Source organism: Macaca mulatta, chromosome 4, assembly GCF_049350105.2.
Source record: "Macaca mulatta isolate MMU2019108-1 chromosome 4, T2T-MMU8v2.0, whole genome shotgun sequence".
Classification (NCBI taxonomy): Eukaryota; Metazoa; Chordata; class Mammalia; order Primates; family Cercopithecidae; genus Macaca; species Macaca mulatta.
Genome location: NC_133409.1, coordinates 95,913,555 through 95,940,356, shown reverse-complemented (window position 1 = coordinate 95,940,356; position 26,802 = coordinate 95,913,555). Strand labels below are relative to the sequence as shown.

Below are 26,802 nucleotides of genomic sequence, written 5' to 3'. Positions count from 1 at the left end.
CGGAAACGGCTGTTATTCTTTTTGAAACTGTAGTTATATGGAGACTGCTGGTCGTTTAATTAGAATGGAAATTGATACACAGAGAAGCATACCAACTGTATCTAGTGTATTAGCCTGATATTAACAACTAGCATCTGATTACTTACAATTGACCATGTTTGAAATCTATTAAAATCTCTTAATTACTGTTATGCGCTCATAGTCACTGCTTTCTCTTAAGGCAACATGAAATGCTTAATGATTAATATACCAATTTCAAAAGCTTTCTTGTACAGACTGGACTAGACTCTGTAGTCTTTACAGAGTGATCATTACTTAATGAACTCAGTACACTGTACATTTTCCAGCCACCTGAAACTCTCAAGTATTGTGTGAGTTTTTGGCCAATTAATTATCAATTACAACATCATAAAACATTAGCACAAAAATACGAATAATGAAATTTAATTATACATTATTCTTCTGAGTTGCTGAAAATACTATACAAGACTGATTCTGATTAATAATTCATTCAGCAATAAAGTATCAGGAAAGATAATTATGCAGTGCCACAATTCTCACACTGATTTCTATAATTACAGATTACAACAGTGTTAGCAATTTAAAAGGTTAGAGAGCTGTGGTAATTTGCTATGTCATCCTCAGCTATATTAATGTCTCTCTTTGAGCACCAAAGATAATTGAAAATATAATAATGGACCAAATCAGATGGCTTGCCCATGCTCTCCTCACCTAAAACATCTCCAACCTGAGAATATTAGTAAAATCCTTGATAATTAGCCTCTTACATTATTTAACTAGTCCTACTAGACACATTTGGTTTACAGCTAATCAAAGAAAGACAATATGTAGGAATACATGCCAAAATATGCAAACATAGAAACATAACCTATAGAAAAGTTACAGCGATACAATCACATTTGGTATGTAACATATCTGACTAGGAATACACATATGTGTATGCCTGTATAATTACCCCTTAGATAATTAAACACCAAGCCAAGGGACACACATAATGTACATCTCTGTCTTTGGCAACACAGTTGAGTAAATAGCACATGAAAAAATAAAAAGTTTATCTAATTACCCTCTCTGGGTTGTTTACATATTGTGACACACCAAACTACTCTTGTCTTTAAGTTCTATTACATCCTGAGAGTGAAAATACACTCATCTGCTAGAAATACTCACTCTGCTCTGCTTGCATTCCATGGGAAAAAACCTGGCTAGAAATTTACGGCCTTTTCCCATAACCAGTATTTAAATGAGAATTTTCACCTGGGGATGAGCCCAAGTGAACTAAACATACAGTTCCACAGATATAAAAATCACTTTCTTCTCTGCTCTTTCTTCTCGCTATTTTTAGAGAAGAGATTTGTAAGACATCTTGGCTTTACTCTCTTGAATGCCTTAAGTATCTGACTAACTTCATGTTCAACTAATATGGAGAAACAGATGGAAAATTCACTGGGACTAAAATCTTAGGCATTATTTAAATGAGCTCCTTGCAGAGTCTTTTGTGTGTCTTGTTGGGACCGGGGGTTCCTCATTCTGGAGTACGCCAGGGTCTGAATTTAATATTTCACTACAGCCGGCCCCAACAAGATGATAAAGGAAGACAGGGTGAAAGACAGTTTCAATCCAGTGGTAAGAAGAATTTGTAGATCATCTGATTGAATATGCTCTTTTAAAAATTGTAGAAATTTAGGCTCAAAGATATTAAACAATTTACTCAAGGTCACAGAACCATTTAGTAACAATAACAGAAGAAAAACCCAAGCATGGCTGATTCCCAGGCTTCCACTGTATTTTATTAAAGAAAATACCCAAGGACGAGGGGCATGATGAGTAGCATATGGAGATAATTTTTGTTCCAAAATTAAGCCCATTTACTTATATTTCATTTCTACGAGGGGGTTAGTCATTCTAAGAGAACACCATAGAACTGTAGCTCTTCATGTATTTCCTTAAATGAAAATAAAATGCGGTTCCTTTGAGTCACAAAAATAATTATAAAACAGGGCATTGCTTCTAATCAGCTTTTTTTTTTTTTTTTTCCTGGGCTACATGTAGGCAGTTGGCACAAGGTCATACGGTAGGACACCACACTAGATACAAATTTCCTTCACCTTTTTTTCACCCACTTCCTTTCATTCCCAGCAGGACAGTAAAACAGGTTCCCTGCACATCCCTGCAAATTTGCTCTTGATTTCAGGAGGAGACCCCTGGCAGGTGATATTGTTCCCTTGTTAAAGTAGCAGACATTCAAGCTTGTAACAAGGGATAAAAATGGCAAGTGGACTTTGGTCCCACATTTGCAAGGTCCTGTATGATTTTGTACTTTGAACTATTTCTAACATTTTATTATGAAAAATTTCAAATTTACAGAAATGTTTAAAGAATTTTACAGTGAATACCTACATACCTATCGTTTAGATTCTACGATTAACATTTTATTATGCTTATTTCATTACACATCTATCCATCTATATCCATCTGATTTTTTTCAAAGCATATCAAAGTAAACTGCAGGAATCAGCACACTTTCCCCCAAAACACTTCGGCAGGATATTACTTGCTGGAGTTTAAGATGAGTTTACAGTTTTTTTCTTTTGAGGCAAAATTTACATACAATGAAATGTACAAATCTTAAGTGTACATTCACTGAGTTTTGACAAATACATATATCTGTGTAAACCAAACCTTATCAATCTAGAGACTATAACCATCACCCCCGAAAGATCCCTCATATTCCATCCCAGTCATTCCCCTCCTCCAAAGGCAATCAGTGCTCGAGTTTTTCTAACAGACTAATTCTGCCTGCCCTAAAACAGCTGAATTTTGAAACTTAAAGTAGCTAAGTGTTGTTCTGTTTTTCTTCTTCCAGTCAACACACACTGAGCACCTAAAATGAGACACACACTTAAAGCCAGTGACAACAAAATAATTACTCCATTAAATTAGGAAAATAACTTCCATGGTGGTGAGAGCCATGGGATTCATTATACTTCAAGGGCAATTTAGATGCACAACCAAAAGGGAAGACATATACCACACCCTGTGGCTGTTACTCATTTGGAAACTTGCTGACTCTTCAATAGTAAAATAAAATCCATACCCATGCCCAGTGAAAAATGGGGCTATGCAGGATCCTTGGATTAAATGTGAAAAATGACTTTTTAAAAAAGTCCATCTTCAAACCAATATTATCGTTTTATGATGAAGATGAACTATTATAACATGCCAAGCCTGCAACCTATAAAGACACAGCCCCAAGTTTTACAGAACTATAAAATCATGAAGGAGGCTAGCAAAGGAGCAGAAAGGCTCTTCATTTAATTTTCTTTTAACTTAACTATAGTAGTCAGTGGATTAGGCCCTCATTTTCCAGCAGCTGAATTACTGTCAAGGTGATAACACTCTTGGTGGAAACAGCATTGGATTAGCTACCTCTCTCTGCAAGAGCTCAACAGCACATTATCAGTCACTAAAACTGGATTAAAAGGTCCTCCTTCAGCAACTCTTACACTCCTTTAAAAGTTAATTAACCCTTGTTGTGGATTGAATCACAATATTCTCCCTCCCTCCAAAAGAAATTTGAGGCCCTAACCTCCTGTAGCTCAGAATGTGGCCTCATTTGGAAATAAGATCATTGCAGATGTAATTAGTTAAGATGGGGTCATACTGGAGTAGGGTAGGCCTCTCATCCAATATGATGGGTGTCCTTTTAAAATGTGCTCCATATGGACACAGAGACACAGGGAGAACACCATGTGAAGATGGAGGCAGAGGTGACAGTGATGTGGCTACAAACCAAGGAATGCCGAGATGAATGGTCAGCACCAGAAGCTAGGAAGAGGGAAGGACGGATTCTTCCCTAGAGGTTTCAGAGGGAGCATGACCCTGCCAACATCCTGATTTTGGACTTCTAACCTCTAGAACTGTGAGGCAATACATTTCTGTTGTAAGGCATCCAGTCTGTGGTACTTTGTTATGGCAGCCTTAGGAAACTAGAAAAACCTTAAAGAAGATTTTTCCCTTTCTAGTAACTGCTTTAAACAAAAGTGTCATTTACACGCAGAAAAGTATACCAACCATAAGGGCACAAATCAATGATTTTCTTCCAAGTAAACATATTTATGTAACCACCAGCCAGATCAAGACTATTACCAGCACCCCAGAATTCTCCTTCATGCCCCATCCAAGTCATTATTTCCACCAACAGAACTGCTAATCCTAACTTCCTTCACCTTAGTTTTGTCTCTTTTTGAACTTTAAAGAAATAATATAAATTTTTTTGTGTGTCTGACTTCCCGTGCTCAACATGTTTGTGAGGTTCATCCATGTTGTTGTGTATAAGAGTGGTTTCTTCTTCTTTTTTTTTTTTTTTTGAGACGGAGTCTCGCTCTGTAGCCCAGGCTGGAGTGCAGTGGCCGGATCTCAGCTCACTGCAAGCTCCGCCTCCTGGGTTCACGCCATTCTCCGGCCTCAGCCTCCCGAGTAGCTGGGACTACAGGCGCTGCCACCTCGCCCGGCTATTTTTTGTATTTCTTAGTAGAGACGGGGTTTCACCGTGTTAGCCAGGATGGTCTCGATCTCCTGACCTCGTGATCCGCCCATCTTGGCCTCCCAAAGTGCTGGGATTACAGGCTTGAGCCACCGCGCCCGGCCTAAGAGTGGTTTCTTCTAAAGACGGTTTGAAAAATATTAAGTTTTTGTTTTGTTTTGCTTTGGTTGGTTCAAATTTCCTAAAAGGAATAAAATGGTAAACACTCAAAAGTCTCCAAAAATCTCCCCATTCCAGCTTCCCAGCCACCCAGTTCCATTTTCTAGAGGCCACAAGTATCTCTTGTGTATCCTTCCAGAGAGAATTGATGCCTATTTAAGCAAAGATATATACATTTATAGATACATCTTTGTACTTTTACATGAAAGTTTGCATATGGGCCAGGCGTGGTGGCTCACACCTGTAATCCCAGCACTTTGGGAGGCTGAGGTGGGCGGATCACCTGAGGTCAGGAGTTCAAGACCAGCCTGGCCAACATGGTGAAACCCTGTCTCTACCAAAAATACAAAAAATTAGCTGGGTGTGGTGGTGGACGCCTGTAATCCCAGCTACTCGGGAGGCTGAGGCAGGAGAATCACTTGAACCCAGGCGGCGGAGGTTGCAGTGAGCTGAGATTGCGCCATTGTACCCCAGCCTGGGCAACAAGAGTGAAACTCCGTCTCTTAAAAAAAAAAAAAAAAAGTTTACATACTAAGCCATGATCTGCACCCTGCTTTCACTTAAAAATATAGTTTCTTCATTCTTGTTTTATGGTTTGATAATATTTGACTAGAAGGGCATAGTACAATTTATATAACCAATTCTCTATTGACAGCTATCTGGGTTGTGTTATTATAAACAAGGTTGTAACACGTAATCTTATAATTTTGTACACGTATCCATACATTCTCCCAAATGTGAAATTACTGGATCAAAGGATATAAGCTTTGCAGTTTTGATACTGCCAAATTGTCCTCCATTGGGATGGTACCAATTTATACTCCTGCCAGCAATGTACAAGAGTACTTCTTTTTTTTTTTTTTTTTGAGATGGAGTCTCACTCTGTTGCCCAGGCTGGAATGCAGAGGTGGATCTCGGTTCACTGCAACCTCTGCCCCCTGGGTTCAAGCGATTCTCCAGCCTCAGCCTCCTGAGTAGCTGGGACCATAGGTGCGTGTTACCACGCCCAGTTAATTTTTTGTATTTTTTAGTAAAGACAGGGTTTCACCGTGTTAGCCAGGATGGTCTCTATCTCCTGACCTCGTGATCCGCCCACCTTGGCCTCCCCAAATGCTGGGATTACAGGCGTGAGCCACTGCGCCTGGCCAAGAGTAATTCTTTATCCATAGTCTTGCTAATAGATTGTGTTATCAAACTTCAAAGCAAAACAAAACAAAAAAAAAACCCCTGCCTGTTTGGCAAGTAAAAAACAGTGTTTTATTATCGTTTTAATTTGCATTAATTTTTAATAAATGACATTGGATATACTTCATGTTTATGAACAGCTATTTATATTTCCACATCTGTAAATTGTTAATGGTCTTACTATTCTTTTAATTTTTTTTCCTATTGCATTGTTGGTCTTTTTCTGCCTTGTAGAAGCTCTTTAAATATTAGGGAAATCAGTTCTATCTCTAGATGAGTTGCAAAAATATTTTTCCTTCTTTGTCACTTTTTTTTTTTTTTTTTTTGCCTTGGTTTATGGTGGTATTTGCTGCTCAGAATTTTTTGATTTTTGTGTCATTGAATTCATTTTATGACTTTCCCTTTGTGGTTTCTGGATTTTTGTCATACTTTGAAAGGTCTTCCCAACTTATAAACAATTTTCCCCTGAATCCTTTTAGTACTTTTAAGGATAAATTTTTTTCCAAGTAAGTTTTGGAACCATTTAGAATTTATCTTGGTGTATATATGAACCACCAAACTTTCTTTTTCCCAGAAGGTTATTTAATCGTCCCAGCATCATTTATTGAACACCCATTTTTATTACACTGATTTGAGATGCTTCCTTAATGTAAACTAACATTTCAAATGTATTTGAGATTATTTCTGGACTCTATAAGGTGCCACTGACTTGCCTATTAATGCCAATTCAAATATATGAGTATGTTTGTAGTATCTTTTAATATCTAAAGAGCAATTTTCTCTCTTCCTATTCTTGGCTATTTTTTGATTAATTTTTTTTTGCATGAACTTCAGTATCAGCTTGTTTGGTTACAAAATATTCTCTTGGTATTTTCACTGGGTTCATGTTAAATTTGGGATGTTCAGGTTTTCTGCCCACGGACATGGATTATCTTTCCATTCATTCCCATCTTTGTTTTTTCTCTTCATCTCAGGAGGATTTTAAAATGGTTTCATTCACTTAAAAGAATAAAGATTTACATCTTAAGGATTTCTTGAGTTCAATTCCTATATTTATATACATTACATATTTATGTATATGTGTATATATTTTATTTGAACTTTTCTTTTTTGCTATTGTAAATAGGATATTAACTTCCATTATATCTTCTAACCAGCAGTTGATCACATACATGAAGAATGTTTAGTTTTACATAATCCATTAGTACTTAATGGGTTATTGTTTCCACCATCTTCCAGCTGATTCACAGAAGAAAGCATACTATCCAAGTGTGCAATCACATCATCTGCAAGTAACAAACATTAGTTTAACCTCATCCTTTTGACTTTTTACACTTCTACTTTCTTTCTTTTGTACTGCACTGGCTAAGTACATTCAGAACAATGTTAAAGAAATAAAAATGGGCGCCTTTGTCTTCATTGTTTCTGACATAACATGGCTTCTGGTGTTTCCCTATTACTGGGTATATCCCTTTGGGTATACACCCAGTAGTGGGACTGCTGGGCCAAACGGTAGCTAATTTGACCCAGTAATCCCATAAACACTACATCTACTAAAGCGTGATGCTAATTTTATAATAAATAATATATATAATAAATAATAATTTTATGTTAAGGAGGTATCCATCACTTCTGATTTTATAAAGTGATTTTTAATGAAAAAGATGTTGAATTACATCAATGCCTTTGCAGCATCTATGAACATGACCAAATAAGTGTTCCAAAAAGATCTATTAATATGATAAATTATATTAAAAGATTTTTCCAATATTTATCACTCCTGGAATGAACCTCATTTGGTTATGGTACACTATTCTTTCAAAATGGTGCTAGGTTCTGTTTGCTGATATTTTACAGCAATATTTTACATTTGTGTTCTTCTATGGTGGTTGGTCTGATGGATTACCCTGCTCTTTAGAAGTCAGTGACTAAACTATATTTTCTTAGACAATTAGGGATTTTTAAATTTATCTATAAAAAGTTGAGTAAAACAGGCTTTATGATTCCTTTGTAATATATCTTTTATTTACATTATTTTTATTATTTCCTCTATTTTATTAATCAAGTCAGCTAAAGTTTCCTTGATTATGTTGAGGTTTTCAAACAATATACTTTTGCATTTATTAATTCTTTAATTTTTCAGTTTGTGAATTCAGGATTTTTTGATAAACTTTTATTTCCTTCCCACTATATTTTAAGTTTGTTTTATTGTTCTTTTCTAACGTTTTGAGTTAGACACACACTTAATTCATTTATTTCTATTTTTCTTATTTGAAAAAATAAATATTTTAGGCCATGACTTCTCTTCTGAACACTGCTTTAAGCTGCAGCTCCTGGATTCTGCTAAAAAGGCACTGACTTAGATCTTGTTGGCTTTATGTAACAGATACTTACCTAACCATTGCATATAAATAAACAATGGGAAACTGATGATTTAAAAAGATGTTAGCAGAGACCACTAAAGGAACCCAGCAGTGAGTCTGTTGTAGAGTGAAGAATAATTCCTTTTATCTATTTATTTATTTTGAGACGGGGTCTTGCTCTATCACCCAGGCTGGAGTGCGGTGGCGCAATCATGGGTCACTGCAACCTCCGCCTTTTGGACTCAAGTGATTCTCCCGCCTCAGCTTCCCGAATAGCTGGGACTACAGGTACGCAACACTGTACCCAGCTAGTTTTTTGTATTTTTTTGGTAGAGACAGGGTTTGGCCATGTTGCCCAGGCTGGTATTGATTGAACTCCTGGGCTCATCCACTCACCTCGGCCTCCCAAAGTGCTGAGATTACAGAAACGACCACTGTGCCCAGCCAAGAATAATTCTTTCACTGCCATTCATGGTGTATTGACCAGGTGCACCAGGCACAGTGTGGGCTACTGTGAGAATAAACATGAAGGGGTCTCTGTCTTTCCATCAGTAAGGAAACCACACATGAGCATATAAAAACACAGAACCACAAACACTGTATCACAGAAACATAAGGACAAGTCATACAAACCATAAAGAGATACAAACTTTGACATAAAATAATGTCCCTTCTTCTGCTCAAAACATACATACCTATAATCTTTAATAGGCATTCATTTAATTTATACTGACCTAAGTTGCTCTTGCAACTTTAACTTAAAAGCAGTTCACAATAACAATATTTGTTTTTGCATAGAATATGGGTCAGAAGAGATGTAGAAAGGCTTGTTGGGAAGCTCTTATAACAGTCTAGGTGAGTGATGATGATGGCTTGGACTAGTGAGGAAGCATAAGAGTGGCAACCACAGCCTGATTTGGCGTGCATTTCAGAGATAGAGAGGTACAGCTGATGGGATTTGCTAACGGACTGGATGTGGGGTGAGAGAGAATGAAAAGAGTTAAGGGTAACTTTGAGAATTTCAGCTTCAGCAATTACATGAATGAGGGTGTCATTTACTGAAAAGGGAAAACTCCAGGGGAGGAGCATGTTTGGGGACCGGGGTTGAAATAAATTGTTGACTCCTGGTAGCTCATCTGTCCAAGCTCACTATTATGCTTTGAATGTGGCCCCCAAAAGTTCATGTGTCGGAAACTTGATCCTTGAGACAGCAGTGCCGAGAGGTGGGACCTTCAGGAGGTGATTGGGTCGTGAGGGTTCTGTCTTCATTAATGGATTAATGAGGGAGTGGGTTCGTTATCACAAGAGTGGGTCTTTATAAAAGCCAGTCTGGCCATTTCTCATAACCGCCCTCACCATGTGACGCCAACCTCCAGAACTGGAAGAAAATACCTTACCTTTTCCTCTTTCCCCTTTCCTTTCCTTTCTTCCCTTTCTCTCTCCCTCCCTCCCTTCCTTTCCTTCCTTCCTTTCTCTCTCTCCTCCCTCACTCCCTTTCTTTCTTTTCAAATTACTCAGTTTCAGGTATTAACTTACGGCAACAGAAAACAAACTGAGACACTCATCTCATTCACCTCTCCCATAAGTTGGTTATACTCAAGTTTCACTGATCTTTGTCCTATCGCACCTCCATGCTGTTGTATGTTCCGTTTCCACACCCAAAGTGTCCTGCCTACTCTTCTCTGTCTGGCAAACACCTGCTCATCCTTCAAGAATAATCTCAAATGTCAGCTCCTTTGGTTACCTTTCTGACTCCTGCAGGCACAGTTGGGAGAATAATGCTGGAGCTTTCCAGCCTCCCAGCCATCTCAGTCTCACAGAATTGCTTATGTGTCTGTCTCTGCCACCCGGTTAAGTTCCCCAAGGACAGAAGTCATGCTTTTTTCTTCTTTTTTCCCTGGAGCACAACTCCTGAAACAAAGATGGCTACTCAGGAAGTGTTTTCATTCATTCCATCAATATTGACTGAATGTCTACCATGTATAATATATGATGCCATGTACTGTTCTAGGTACCTGAGGATATAGCAATGAACAAAGCAAAATTACGCTTGTCATAGAGCCTTCATTCCACTGGGGAAAAGGGCAATATACACACAAACAAATGAATCTATAATAACATGCTGTAGAGGAAAAAAATAAGGCAGGGCAAGAGAAGTGAAGGATGTGGGTGGTGAGGTCCTGTTTTAAATACCACAGTCATGGAAGATCTCATTTAAGCAGATTCTAAATGAAGTGAGGGAGTAAACCATGCAGATACGTTGGAAAAGAGCATTCCTGGCAGAAATAAACAGCCTGGTTCAATGGCCCTATAGCAGGAGTAGGCTTAGTGCTCTGATGACTCAAAAGGCCAGAGTGCCTGGAGGGTAGTGGCCAGAGAAAGCTGCAGAGGTAGTCAGGAAGTGAAGGGCATGCAGTTCGAGGTAGGAGTTTGGGTTTTATTCCAAGTGTTATGAGAAGCCAGAGCAGGCAAGTGATAGGATCTGATTTACACTTTAAAAGATTCCTTTGGCTTCCACATGGAAAATGGGTTGCTGTAGGGTCAGACTGGAAGCAAGAAAGTATGTTAGGAGGCTCCTGCAGCAGTCTTGGCAAGCATGATGATGGACTGAACTAGGGAAGGAGCAAAAAAGTGGTGACAAAGTGCCTGGATTTGACAGGTAGAGCTGATGGAATTTGCTAGGGGATGTGGAGTGAGAGAATGGGAAGAGTTAATGATGGCACCAAAGATTTCAGCTTAAGTGACCAGATGAATGTGGGTGTCATTTATTGAAATAGGAAGCCCTAGGGGAGGATCAGGTGTGGGGGATGAGGGGAGAACAAGTGTTGGTTTTGGATATGACAACTCTGAGGAGTTGATTAGACAGCCCTGTGGAGGTAAGCAACTGAACACAGCCTAGGGTTCAGGGCAGGGCTGATTCTAGAGAGATAAATTTGGGAGCCATTAATATGGAGATGGTATTTAAAAGCCACAGACTGGATGAGATCACCAGGAAGTAAGCTCATGTGGGCTGAATGAATGAATAAGCAAGTTTATGCTCAGGAAGGAAACTGTTATCAGGCTGATAACATCTGACTCTACTGGACAAAGAGATAATAAATACTGGGATGAGAGGGCACAGAATTAATTTTTTTCCCTGTCTACATAGCTAATCCAGACTTTTCCCTTAGATGCTCAGAAAAGCCTGCATCCTAAATTATTGAGGACAAAGCGGACCACAGGACTCTCTGGAGCAGTTTCCATTGCTTGACTTGTGTACAAGGTGTGTCAGCCTACTTCAGGTGTCTTGGTAACTAAGCACTTTTCTTGGTGAGCATCTTATTGCAGCATATTGTGCAGGCTGGAACCCATGAGAGTGAGTCCTTCAGGAAAGAAATGACATTAACAGATGTACACAACATGTCTCAAAGTAAGAAAGACGGGGCGGGGGGTAAGATCACAAATACAACATCTGTAACACTCCGTACGTGCAACTTGTCATCTCTATTGAAGAAACAGGCAGGCAAGCTTCCACAACTAAGATAAAATAATCTTTGTCATAAATCCGAGATAAGTTGCATTGAATTTGAGGTAGTTAAGCTGTATTTCTCAAAAGTCAAAACCAAGTCAGTGGGTTCACCAAATTCTTTTGGTTACTTCAAATATCATATTACCAATACCAAAAACTTCTCAGGCCCATAGGGCTATAACCCCATGTAAAAACACTAAAAGGATGGTGATGCAAGAGGTATCCCACTGTGAAAAATTTCTTTTGTATACTTTCTAAAATTAATATTTCTTTCCAAATGCACAGGGTTTTGTCTGTCATTTATTTTGCTTTTTAATCATGAGGCACTAAAAGTTGGCACAGTTTTAAAGCGTCCAGCTTCTATGGACTTTTAAAATTTCCATTCATTCCCATAGCCTTACAGGCTTCTCTCCCCTAAAATCCATGAGGATTCTGTTCATATCTGCTCCCCTGCTCCACTGTGATCAAAGATATTCCTCTGTATCTCTGTGTAATCCTCAAAACAGGAAATAAAGACCCCAAAACGAAGTCTCAGTATCTCCTGTCTTCCCCAGTGTCCCATTCATATCCGAAAGAGTGAAAGCTCTGTTTTAGAATGACTGCTGGCTGCCAATGAGAGCTCTGGATACCTTGAAGTGGATGAATGAAAACACACTCAAAGAAGAGCAAAGTTGTGTGGAAACTTGGAAACATGGAAAGATTCAGTCATTTAAGCTTTTAGGAAACATTTAGTGAGTGTCTACCACATGCCAGCCACTTTGCTAAGTGCTCGGTCACAAACACAGGCCTCTGGAGCTCATAATATAGTGGCTAACCAGACAAATGCCATCAAGGACAGATGAGACGCTTCCCAGCAATGGCAAAGCCTGAACTGAATTCTGAAGGAGGAAACAGAAATTATCTAAGAGAAGGCACAGAGAGAGATCAGTTAATATTTGTGGATCCCTAACTGTATTCTCCCTTGTAAGCTTGGTACTAGGTACACAAACATGAATACGGTACACCTCCTCCTCCAAAAGAGACAAAAGACAAAGTAGCTATTTCGAAATTTCAAAGGAGCTAGCTAGAAGCAGCATCCGATTTTTCTGGGTGACCCTATGGATGGTATCAATACAGAATGTACTAAGGCAGGAGCAGACTGAAGAGTTGATTCCACAGGCTCTTTCAGAGGTTTTTTTCCACAGACCTACAGAGACGCTTTTGTAAAAAAGTTCAAGTTTATGAGCATTCAAAAATGAATGCATCAGAGCTACTAGAATTAGGTGTGTGTGTTTTTTTCCACTGTAATTACAAGAATAAAGGGAAGAGTGAAGTTAAACCATATTCTTACGCCCAAGCAACTCATTAACAGAGGCCAAGCCCAGGCCTTGACCAATTGCCCAAGTAATTTCTTTCTTTTCTTTTTTTTTGAGACAGAGTTTTACTCTTGTCACCCAGGCTGGAGTGCAATGGCGTGATCTCGGCTCACTGCAACCTCTGCCTCCGGTTTCAAGTGATTCTCCTGCCTCAGCCTCCCGAGTAGCTGGGATTACAGGCATTTGCCATCACGCCTGGCTAATTTTTGTATTTTTAGGGGTTTCACCATGTTGGCCAGGCTGGTCTTGAACTCCTGACTTCAGGTGATTCGCCCGCCTTGGCCTCCCAAAGTATTGGGATTACAGGCGTGAGCCACTGTGCCCGGCCTGCCCATGTGACTTCTACAAACCTTTATCCTCTCGGTGCTTTGAGGAAGTTATCAGGGATAGGGGGGCAGAGGTGGGAGGGGCCTATAATGTAACTGTTCTGTGCCATACAGTCAGGTTCCTTTCTGGTTACTGGTGAGAAACCAATGTCAGCCAGAGTTATACTGGCACATCCATGATCCTGGAAAGGCCTTGGAAAGGCTGAGACAGGCAAATGCTTCTCCACAGATGCCCTACCCACCTCATTCATTCTCTTGGATGTCAGTGCTCTTCTGTTGACAGAACCTACACTTCATGCCCCGTTTCCCCGAATCACTTCTTTCCTCTACTCATACAGTATCCTTGATGAAGCTAAGCACCTTCGAGCGTTCAGAGTTTTTGAAAGCTGTGACTGTCTTACAATCACCCATCCTGATGTTCCTAGGAGTATTTATATTCTGAGGGTGAGTTAAGTTAGTGGATAATTGTGGAAAAGAAAGGCCTTGTCAGTGCCTCCTGTAGAGTCACACCATCAATCCCTGAGGTAAGCAGGGCCTGAGTTCTCTCCAGCATACCCCCAAACCAGAACTTGGGTTGGCACTTCACTTTATTTTCTGAAGTTATGGATCTTAGGGCTGGCAAACACAATCCCAGACAATTGATTCTCAAAGGTCTCAAATCATCTGGTGTCTAAAGGGCTCAGCTAGGGGCTCCCCTGAAAGTCTCTCGGTAAATCTCTCCTTAGTGTTAAAGATTTCAAATAAAACCTGAAGCAAACAAAGCACCTGTCTAGACGGTAAGAGGCCTGACTCATATTCCATTCTATTACTGACTTGTGATGACTGGAAATTCAGTCATAGCTTACCTGTGGCATATTCCATGAAGTGGATATAATAACTGAGATTAGTTCCAGATTTAGGTCTTTCTATTTGTATTTTATTTATTTATTTAGAGACAGGGTCTCACTCTGTTGCACAGACTGGTGTGCAGTGGTATGATCATAGTTCACTGCAGCCTTGAATTCCTGGGCTCAAGGAATCCTCTTGCCTTGGCCGCCTGAGTAGCTAGAACTACAGGTGTGCGTAACCATGTGCAGCTAATTTTTGTGTTTTTCGTAGAGACAGGGTCTCACTATATTGCCCAGGCTAGTGTTGAACTCTTGGCCTCAAGCAATCCTCCTGCCTCAGTCTCCCTTGGGCCTAAGCCTTCATGCTGCCATGGCATGTCATCACATGGTATTTCATGCTTGTTCCAACCAGGAACCAGGGCAAAAGAAAGGTCTTTGGTGTCAATGTAATACGAAACTTTGTACTCATTTGCCATTGTGGCAGTTCCTAGGAAAGATCCTAAGAACTTCTGGGCAAAAGGCTGAAGACATATAATGGTTTCTTGGGAATTGAGGGTTGAGGTAAACATTTCTAAAATGTACAAAAAAGTTAATTTTGAAAATCTGCTGCTCATTTGTTATAACTTCAGAGTTTCAATTTTAATTATTTTAAAAATTCCCTCTAACAAGCACACTTTCTGAATGACTACTGCCTCATCATTTGGCAGTCAACTCTTGAAACCTTGGCACTCTGAGCAATAATTAGGAGTATGTCTTAATGTGCATCCATTGAGTTAGTTTGCCTGGGAAGAAGCTGAAGGATGTAAGTTACATTTTTGGCTCTAACACTCACTAGCTCTTTAGATTTGTAACAGCTCTTGCTTACCTTCAGATGCTTTTTCTGTAAAGAGGGGTAAGCAGAACTCAACTTGTAGGGTTCTAGTGAGGACTGTGTTAATGTAAGTAAAATGGGGAACTCAAAAGTTCCTTTTGTTGTTATACAGAGGATCCAGAGTAAGCAAAAAATAGTTAGTTGCAGCTATGAGGCCATCTGATGAGAAATGATGAAAAATCAACTCTATATGCACCACCTCAATCTGATCCAATCATTCCATAAACATTTATTGAGTGCTTAGATGCCAAGTTATTATTTTAAGTTTTGTAGACACAGTTACTGTATTTAACAGGACAGATAAGGTCCCTACATTCTCAGGTCTTATATTCTAGCTGGGAAAAACAGACAATAAATGTGTGTAAGTAAACAATAAACTATCAAGTAGCGATAAGTGTTATAAAAACAAAATAGGGTGCTATGATAGGAAGTCACTGGGTGACTACGGATGACAGACCTCTCTGAGGTCATGACATTTAAACTGAGATCTCAATGACGTGAAGGAGACAGCCACAGGAGGGCCTCTGGCAATGAATCTCTGTGTGGTCCGTGGAACCCCTGGGAATCCCGAGACCCTTTCAGAAAGCCAATGAAGTCAATTCTGTTTTCATGGTTATACTAAGATGCTATATGTCTTTTTCATAGTGTTGACATGAGCAATGCTGGTGCAAACGTAATGGTGGGTAAAAATGCTGGCATCTCAGTATGAAACAAAGCAGTAGCACCAAACTATCAGTTCTTCACTACCATATACTCACCATAAAACAGGGTGCCAGTTTCACTTATAAAGGAACTTGATCAAGCAGTAAAAATTATTTGTACTAAATCTCAACATACAACATTAACATTATCAAATCTCAACATATAACATTAACATATAACATTATCTTAACATATAACATTAACACTCTGTGTGACAAAACAAGATGTGCACATAAAGTACTTTTGCTGCATACCAAAGTATGATTGTCATCTCAAGGAAAAGCATTTGTGGCATTAAGTGGCAAGCTGCACAAATCACTCTTTTCAGAGAACACCATTTTTACTTGAAAGAATGACTGACAAACGAAGGTTACTCAGACTTGGGTATTTGGGAGATATTTTCTTGAAATTGAACAAGGTGAATGAGCTGTCACTTCAAGGAAAACAACTGACAGTATTTGTTGCCAATGATAAAATCTAAGCTTTCAAATAAAAATCAGATTTTTGGAAAATGTGTATTTCCTACTGTGAGCTTGGCAGCTTCCCCAAATTTGAAAGGCTTTTCTGATAAGACTGATGGTAACATTAATAGGTGACTTTTTTTGAACATTAAGATAGTGTCATCATTTTGAAGATCTGTGTAAGTTGATAAAGCAACATGTTCCAATCACACAAAATCATACTCGGTAAAAGATGTGATGTGCAAGGTAGAGTAATGAATTTTAATATAATGGAGTTTGAAAAGTTCATTGATCTGGCTTTAGATTCCATATTGCAACTAACTTTTAAGAAGTTACCACTTGTCGAATTTTAATGTAATATCAAAGAAGAACATCCACAATACTTGAAAAACCTATTAAAATAACTCTATCCTTGTCCAAATACGCACATGTGTGAGGTTGAATTTTTTCATATAATGAAACCAAAATGACATATCACAAGATTGAACACTAAAAGAGATATTAGAATTTAAATGTCTTCTAGTATGCTGGACATTAAAGGAATTGGGGAAAATACAAAACAATGCCATTCTTTTCACTGTTGTTTTATCTTGAAAAATATACTTTTTCATAAAGATATGTTATTCATGTTAACATGTAGTGGGCTTATTATTGTGATTTAAAAATTAATAGATACTTTAAATGTTCGGTTTTAATTTCTCATAAGGTAAATATATATAGATAAAACCCAAATAAACGAAAGCTCTTTGGGGTTCTTGGTAATTTTTTTTTTTTTTTTTTTGGAGACAGAGTCTTGCTCTGTCACCCAGCCTTGAGTGCAATGGCACGATCTTGGTTCACTGCAACCTCCATCTCCTGGGTTCAGGCAATTCTCTCCTGCCTCAGCCTCCCAAGTAGCTGGGATTACAGGTGCCTACTACCATGCCCAGCTAATTTTTGTAGTTTTAGTAGAAATGGGGTTTCACCATATTGACCAGGCTGGTCTTGAACTCCTGACCTCAGGTGATCTGCCCACTTCGGCCTCCCAAAGTGCTGGGATTATAGGCATGAGCCACCATGCCCAGTGGTAATGTTTAAGAGTATAAAGGGGTTCTGAAACCAGATTAAACAATACAATTTTAGTTTATTTAGGTCTTGCATAAGTTCTGTTAGATTTGTTCTGAGGTACTTAAATTTTTGTTGTTATTATCAATAACTTTTTAAAAATTACTTTTCTATTACTGGTGTATAAGGCAATTAATTTTTATTGATATATATTGTATATTGATCTTATATCCAGCCACTTTGCTAAACTTTCTCACTGGACTTATTCTTTTACATCAGTCTTACTATTAGTACAGGGTTGGCAAATTATGATCTGTAGACTAGATACAGTCTACCATGTTTTTAAAACAATATTTTATAGGAACAGAGCTATATCCACCCATTTACGTATTATCTATAGCTGCTTTTGCACTATACTGGCAGAGTTGGGTAGTAGTGAGAGAGACTATATGGCCCACAAAGCCAAAAATATTTACTATATGCCTTTTTACAAAAAAAGGTTACCAAACCCTGTATTATAACTCCCTGTAACTCCACTCATAGAACTAACTTTTGGCTCTGTTGATACCCTATATAGTATTTAAAATTTCAATTTAATTAATTCTGTTCTCATCTTTATTCATTCTTTCTTTGTCGTTCATCTTTTTTTTAACCTTCTCAAAGTTAGCTTCTTAATTTTCACTTTTTCCTTTTCCAGTAACAAACCTGCATGTTTAGCACATGTATCCCAGAACTTAAAAGTAAAATAAAAAATAAAAATAAAAAAACATATGAGACTATAAATTTTCCTCCAAGTACAACTTTTACTGTATCCCACAAGTTTTGATACATCATATTTTCATTATCATTCAATTCTAAGTATTTTAAATTTTCCATTATTACATCTTTGATCAAAGAATTATTTTAAAATGTTAAAAAATTTCCACATATAAGGGGAATTTTGGGAGGTTTATATTTTAGCTACTGAATTCTAATTTAATTGTATTATGATCAGATAATGTGGTCATTATATTGATTCTTGGAAATCTGTTGAGACTTGTTTTGGGGGCGTAGTATAAGGGCAAGTTTTGTAATTCTTCCTTGTGAAGAACACATATATTATAATTGTTTGATGCAAGATTCTATGAATCAAACTATTTAGTTGTACTGTTTCAATTTTATATACCTTTACTAATTATTTGTTATGTGCTTGACCAAGCAATAACTTGGAGAAATGTGAAATTTCTCTATAGTTTTATTAATTTTTGTTTTATGTTTTGATGCTATATAGAAATGTTATACCTTTCCAATGAATTAAAACCTTATCAATATGTAGTGCTCTCTCTACCTTGATTAATGTTTTATGTCTTAAAGTCTTCTTTCTATCTATCTATCTATCTATCTATCTATCTATCTATCTATCTATCATCTATTTATTTATTTATTTTTGAGAGACAGGGTCTTTCTCTGTCACCTAGGCTGGAGTTCAGTGGCATGATCTTGGCTCACTGCAACCTCCGCCTCCTGGGTTCAAGCGATTCTCATGCCTCAGCCTCCTGAGTTGGGATTACAGGTGCAGGCCAGCATGCCTAGCTAATTTTTTGCATTTTTAGTAGAGACAGGGTTCCGCCATGTTGGCCAGGCTGGTCTCGAACTCCTGGCCTCAAATGATCTGCCTGCCTCGGTCTCCCAAAGTGCTGGGGTTACAGGCATGAGCCACCATACCAAGCCCTTAAAGTCTATTTTGACTGATATCAACAAAACTAGTTTAGCTGCCTTTTGATTGGTATTTGCTTGAATATGTTTTCCATCCCTTTACTTCTGATCTTTCTTTGTCTTTCTGTGTTAAAGGTATATTTTTCTAAACACTGTATAGCTGAATTGGTATTACATTTAAAAAAAAAAATCTTAATTTTTACTCTATTTTTTAGCCAGAAAGTTTAGGCCATTTACATATATTGTGACTGCTGATATATTTGTATTTGTTTTTATAATATTATTTTCTATTTGTCCTACTTTCCTATGCTTTATGCATTTTTTCTTTTTTCTTTATTGAACATCAGGCTTAGAAGTTATATACTAGTTCTTTTCTTTTAGCAGTTACCCTTGAAATCCAAAATTAGTACTTTAACCCCTTCAGAAAAAAAGGACCTTATAATGCAAACTCTGATTATCTCCTTCCTCATATATAGGAAGTTTTACACAGTATTTTAAACCAGCAATATTTGTTTAGATTTGCCTACATGTTTACCGATTTCTTTGCTTACCAATTCTATTTTTCAGACCTTTTGCTCCTTTCTTCTTTCTGAAGTATATGCTTTTTTTTTTCTTTTAAACAGACAGGGTTGTGCTTTGTCATCCAAGTTGGAGTACAGTGGTGTGATCAGGGCTCACTGCAGTCTTCCACTCCTGTGCTCTAGTGATTCTCCCACCTCAGCCTCTTGAGTAGCTAGGACTACAGGTATACACCACCCATTTGGCTATTTATTTATTCTTGTAGAACCAGGGTCTCACTGTGTTGTGCAGACTGGTCTTAAACTGGCCTCAAGCAATCTTCCTGGCTTGACCTCCCAAAATGCTGGGATTACAAGTGTGTGTCACCATACCCAGCCTGAAGTATATTCTTTGAAGTTCCTTCAGTGTAAGTCTGCTGGTGGTAAACTCCCTTAGGTTTTGTATGTCTGAAGAAAATATTTCACTCTCATTTTGAAGGTTATTTTTGCTGAAAACACAATTTAAGTTGAAAATTATTTTCTCTCAGAACTTTGAAAATATTTTACTGTCTCCTGGATTTAGTCATTGCTGTTGAGAAGTCTGCTGTCAGTCTAAGTATTGTGCCTTTGTGGATGTGGCCTGTTTTCCCTATGGCTTCTTTTAAGAGAGCTGTCTTCAGTGATTTACAGCATAAAAAGTTGTGAATGCTTATTTGTCTTTTTAGATACACTGCTTCCTGTATCTCTGGATCAGTATTTCTCATCTTATTGAAAAATTCTGAGCCACAATCTCTTTAAATATTGTCTCATCTCCATTCTGCATATTTTCGTTCCCTTTGACCCTCTAAATAGGCTTATGTTAGGCTTGCTTATTCTGCCCTCCAAACTTATTAACCTCTCTTCCTTACAGTTCCATCTCTTTGTCTGTTTGTGCTCCATTGCATGAAACTATTTGTTTTATTTTCCAGTTCATTAATTAATCCATTACAAAAAAGCTTATCCACTAAATTTTTTGATAATTACTTTTTTATTACTGAAAGTTTTCTTTAGCTCTTTTTCAAAAGTACCTGGTGATTGTGATAGACCACTGTTGTTCACCATTTTTGTATTCTATATTTAAGTTAATTTTTCTTTATATAAGGTAGTCTAGTTTCTTCTTAGCTGATAATTCAAACATCTAAAGTCCTTGGTGAGGAAGGAGTAATCAATACATTAATGCTACTTTTGCTGACTTTCACTCACGGTGGTTTGTTTCCTTGTTTGATAATCTTTTTTGAAAGCTCAAGATCCTAATCTGTGAAAAAAACTAGAAGCCTAAATTACATTTGCTTTTTCTGGAATTTAGTGGTACTACCAACCTGGGCTATTTTATCTCCCTTCTAGAATCCCAGGCTTAAACTGGGGGAGTTGCAGTACAGTCCCCATTTGCACCCCCACATGACCATCACACACAAACACAAGTGATGGGTAAGTCTGCCTTTTCTGGCTTGATTACTGTTGACATATATGCACTTAGCTACTTGTATTTTTTATTAGATATTTTCATTACTTCCTAGGAGTTCTAAAATGCAACAGAGATACCCCTTGGAGTACAAAGTCTGTTATACTGGCAGAAGAGGAGGTCCTCTTTAAAAGTTTTTAGAAAGTAGGACAGTCACATCTGATTGTAGATTTTGAAGAGCTTTTTCTGGATTCTCTGTAGGAATGAACTGCAGGGAGGCAGGAATGAAAGCAGAGCCAGGTAGGAGGCTAATGTAGTAGTTTAGGTGAGAAACTGAAGCAACATGTCTGAGAGAGGTAGCAGAGGAGATAGAAAGAGGTGAAATGACTTGATATCTGATTGGGCATAAAACAGTAGGAGTTTTTGATAGTTTGGACGTGGAAGGTGAGGTACAGGACCCCTGGCTGATGGCTGATGGTGTCATTTACTGAGATAAGAATAATTGGGAGATGGACAGTTTCCAGTGTCTGTGTAGGTTAGGGCCTGGGTAGAAGTTAAGAGTTCTGTTTTGGATATGTTAAGTTTGAAATGATTATCAAACATCCAAGTGGACATGTCAAGTACCCTGTTGCATATATAAGTCTGATATTTAGGGAAGAGAGCTGCGCTGAAGATATAAATTGGGGAGGTGTTGCCATAAAGGTTTGGAAGCAGAGGAGATAACAAGTGAGAGGGCAGAGAGAAAACATAGGGACAGCCTGAGCCCCAGGGCACATCAATTCAGAAACTAACAGAGGAGGAGACAGCAGCGGTGACTGAGAAGGAAAAAAAAAATCCAAGAGAGGAGCTGTCATGGAGGCTCAGAGAAAAGTGGGTTCCAGGAAGAAGGGAGTGATTGACTGTGCTGGAAGCTATAGAGAAGCTGAGGAAGATGAGGCGACAAGGTGGTAACTGGTAGCTTTGATCTGAACAGTTCTGGTGAAGCAGTGGTGTCAGAGACTTTAATGGAGTGTGTCAAGGATAACAGGAGATGAGTCTAGATAATACCTATAGACAAGAAGTTCGAAGTGTTTTGTGTGAAAGGGAGCAGTAAAGTGCAGTAGAAGCTAAAGGAGAATGTGACATAAGGAAGTTTTGTTCTGGGGAAATATTAAAGGTTTTTTATGCCAATGGGAAAAATTTAGTGCAAAGGGAGAAACTGATCATGCAGGAAAGAAAGGGAATATTTTCAGGGAAAATATTCTTCAAAAGATTAAGCACCTGTAAGTCTTTAAGAGGTGATGTGAAACATGTGCGTGGCGTGAGTCATCCATATGACCTACAAGACAGAAGGGCTAGGACACCTATATTACATAAGGACTTGGGGGCTGAGTAATCTTTATTCACCAAGTTCTCATGAAGTCTACTCCACCCTACATTCAAATTTACCCATTTCACAGCAGCTAGAGGTAGAAACTATAGAACATATCTGATAATTATGATCCAAAAGTGTTTGGGTAGTTATAAAAGTAGGTGATTAACTCAATATACAGCTAAAGGGGTCTTACAAAATTTCCTAGTTTGGTCTCTATCCACTTTAGGCAACTGAATCCTAAAGGTCTTAGAATGGACACCTCACTATCCCTTGGGAATTACTTCTAGGATGCTATCACCATGCAATGTGTCTAGCACAAATAGCAATTTCCTCTTGTTTTGTGATTAATGGTCATAGGATACAGCTGAACTGTAATTTTCTTCACCCAAAGACCTTTATGTACTAGAAATTTACTTTTTCTTCTCTAAGCCAAACAACCTCTTTCTCTTGATTTTCCTTTACAGATCTTATTTTGTATCATTTGGCTAGTCTTCTTGACTCTTTCCCTTCTCTCCAACTGTTTTTGTTTTCCCCCTAAAGTGTAGTGACCAGCAATTAAGAAACTACTCAAATAAAGTCTGAATAATCCTGAGAGCAGTGAGGGTATTTCAACATGTCTCCCTTAGACAGATGAAAGGCTGACCTGGCTCTGCCAAGACTTGAACATATTCCAGTTCCTGCTGATCTGGGAAGTCTCTTCCACTTGCGTTTTTCTTCTTTTACCTGGCAATTTGAATAAAATGAAAATACAACCAGATGTATATGGAAAAGAGTTTTCAGTGTACCTGTTCTTTAAAACAAGCTTGAGCTTTATGTAAAAGTCAAAATGTGCACATACCAATTCCTTCTAAAATGTAACAAATATCTAAATATACCAATAAAATGTTTTGTCTCTCAACTGCATATTCCACAAAGTATTTCTTAAAATCCAAAAGCAAGTATTCAGATGAGGTAATTAATTAAGTGAAGTGTTGGGTTTGGAAAGCCTTCTACTATTTTGAGGTTAATGATGGTTGAGAAACTCCTATGGGGGTGTGTGTGTGACAGAGATTCTGCCTGCTAATTACTTCCCAAGAAAAATCTAAGCATCCAACAATCATTCTAATTTTTCCTAAGCAGCATGAAATATCACATCACATTACATTATGTTATGCCAAGTAACAGGATGTTCTTGGGGTAACATGACAAAACAATGCAGCTGGGAAAAACAAATTGAAAGGCCAAGTGATGTGCATATAGTTTTGGGTAGGTAGTGCTATAAAAAGAAAGAAAAAGGTGCACACTGATAATAAGAGGTGACTTACAGATTTTGATACCCACAGGTGATTTTAGGAAGGCAGCTTTGTTTTCACCGTAAGATTTATGCTCTAAGCTTTGGCTCTTTTACTTACATTTGTTTCACTCTGAAAAAAGCACTGGAGCCCTTTTGAACTTCAATTTTTTCCTCTGTAAAATGGGAATACTACTACCCACCCTACCTCTTTCATATGGCTGTTGTGAGATTCTAATGCCTGGTATATTTAGGTGTTTTATAAATGTCTAATTGGATACCGATAGATATCTGAACTGGATTTAATATTCTGTATGTCACAGATTCCAGTCTGTACATTTTTCACTTAATGATATTTCAGAAGGAAGGATATATCTTACTGCTGGTGGCTTATATTTTAATCAATTTTTTTTCTTTCTTGGTGGTACATAATATATTTAAACCAATGGCCTCTTAGAAATATACCTAATGTAAATGATGAGTTAATGCGTGCAGCACACCAACATGGCACATGTATACATATGTAACAAACCTGCACGTTGTGCACATGTACCCTAGAACTTAAAGTATAATAATTTAAAAAAAAAGAAATATGGCAAATAAAAGAGTTGGGAAATGGCAAAAGCACTATGCAAATATCAGTTATTTATTCAGAAAACGAGATTTTACCAAAAGTATCCTTTATGCAAGGCATTCAGAAGGAAATGAAAATGAATAAGACTGGGTCCTTAATCTCAAGAAGAGTGCAATGCATGAAATGCATGACTCAGGATAACTCAAATGCCAAACAGAATGTGATATGTGCCATTTGAGCAGCATTCCCAACTTGGTACCCTGTGAATGCAGAAGAGGAAATAACTTTTAGTAGGGTCAACCAGGGAAGCAGCATGGAGGAGGTGGCATCTGGCCCGGCCTTGACAGATGCATAGTATCGTAACAGGCACATATGGGAAGGGGAGATACCCTACGCAGAGAGGACAAGTGAGGCATGGACACAGGATGCACAGTGAATATTCTGAGGAATATGGTCCAGACAAGAAGCAGTCCAGACAAGAAGGAGCGTGGGGACTGTGATGGGTTGCTGGCTCTAGGATATTAGAGGTCTGGGCTCAATTTGGTGAATGCGTTAGGCTCCTGAGCAAGGAGCAGCCTGATAAAAGTGGGGCATTAGGAGCATGTGCAGGGGCACTGGTTAAGAAGAGGCTGGAAGCAGGGGCATCCTAAAGCAGGCCTTGTGCAGGCTTGAAAAGTCCAGCTAATGAGTGGGTAGTGGGGGTAGAAAGGAAATGACAAATGGATAGTAGAGCCATAGTTAAATGCTAAAGATCCTTAACGAGAATCCTAGAGAGAAAGCCCATTTCACAACTGGACAGAAAGGATGCACTGAATTGATGTTTGACTGTGTGCTCCTTGAGGATGAGAACTGCATGCTTTGTACATTGTTGTATCCCAGCACCTGGTACATGGTACTTATACAATAACTATTTAATATACTCCCTTCCTCCAAAAATTCTATTTATATTTTTAATTCAATTCAGCAAGCACGTACCTATCACGTGCTCGATGCCAGACACTGGGGTTGGGAAGAATGGGCTGATGTGGTGGACTGTTTTTCAAATGGCTACAATAATTTCTTCTTTACAGAGTCTTGGGCAGCCCCTCCAAAACTGACTCGGGTAGCCATAGGACTTGCTTTTATCAAAGGCATAACAGAAAATATGAGGTAAGCAGAAACTTTAAAAAAATAAAAAAGTCTGCACATTGATAAAGTAATGCGTTCCAGTCCAGACAGGTTTAATATGAAATCCTTGAGGCATGTCCAGCAGGCAGTTTGGTATAAAGCAGTAGGTCCTGCTGCCTTTTTTTTTTTTGACTCCTGAGGCCACCATATAAAGAATTCCAGGCTAGCCTGCTGGAGGATGAGAGAGCATGTGGAACAGAGATGAGTCATCTCAGGTGAGGCCTCCCCAGACCAACCATCCTAGAATGGTGGGGGTGGGTAACAACCTTTTTCTTAAAGGACCAGCAGTAAATACTGTAGGCTTGTGGGCCATATGATCATACCCATTCCAACTACTCAGCTCTGCTGTTGTAGTGCGGAAGCAGCCATAGATGATATGGGAGTGGCTGTATTCCAATAAAACCCTATTTACAAAAACAGGTGGCAGGCCTGTGGGCTATGGTTTGCCTACCTCTATCCCAGATTATTCAGCCCCAGTCTGAGCCAGTCCAAACCAGAACTGCCCAGCCAATCCACAGAATCGTGAGAAATAATAAATGTTTGTGGTTTTAAGCCACTAAATTTGGAAGTGTTGTTACACAGCTAATGCTAACTGATGAAGCTGGTATAAAACACATAAAGCATACACCTTGTTTGAAGGCACTTAAAATCCACTTGTGGAAGCAGGACATGTGTGGGAAACGTTTAAATAACCATAGAAGGCAATGTGACTAAATGTCAAAATGAATGTTGCAGGAGAATTAGAATTATAAGGATTTATAAAAGGGAAAAATTAGTTTGGACACACAAAAAACTTGGGCAGCATATCATGAAGAATGGGTAGAATATGACAGTTCCCTACACATTCCTGTTTCTTTTTCACTACTTTTCTTTATGCTGCCTACTTTTATGTCTACGTACCGCAGTAAACTGGACGCCTTCTGAGGGCAGGTCTTATTTTCTATTTTCTAGGTTCCCAGAGTCCAGTGCAGTGCTTGGTTCACAGCCAGGCTCAATATATACTTACTAAAGAAACCAATAAGCCCACAGCTGGAGAGGAGAAAGAGCATGTATGTGGAAAAATCAAACCTAATGATCAAAGAACACTGCACAGGAATTCGTGTGGTGCATTCGAGAGAGGCGACCAGTGGCTCAGGGAGAGGAATGAGATTGGGGTAAGTAGAAGCTATAGCTGGCCAAGTGACTCTGGGTCATGGGTTGGGGGTGATGAGGCAAAGTGAAGGACCCTGACTTTCAGGGAGTTAAAGCCATATGTTACTGGAATATGTGACCTCGTTGACATTTATGAAGATGAGTTTGGTGGCAGAGGGTAGGGTGGATTCCAGGCAAGGAGAATAGTTAGGACAATTTAGTAATCCAGGAACAAGAGAGCAGACTAGCCTAGGAGATGGTGGGAGTACCAAGGTGTCAGGTCCTGATAAACACCAAATAGAGCT

At 38.5% G+C, this 26,802-nt stretch overlaps 1 protein-coding gene across 14 annotated transcripts in view; it reads right to left on the bottom strand.

Moving 5' to 3' along the window:
• BACH2 (BTB domain and CNC homolog 2) overlaps positions 1–26,802 on the bottom strand; it is a 367,290-nt gene that overhangs the window by 107,963 nt on the left and 232,525 nt on the right. For 8 of the 14 annotated variants that reach the window (XM_015136932.3, XM_077999652.1, XM_015136931.3 and 5 more), the window contains one exon: positions 22,999–23,078. The exons of the other annotated variants lie outside the window; for them this stretch is intronic. In XM_015136932.3, coding sequence (XP_014992418.3) covers positions 22,999–23,022 — 24 coding nt within the window. In that variant the 5' untranslated portion in view covers positions 23,023–23,078. The remainder of the gene's footprint in view (positions 1–22,998; positions 23,079–26,802) is intronic. 14 annotated transcript variants of the gene reach the window in all.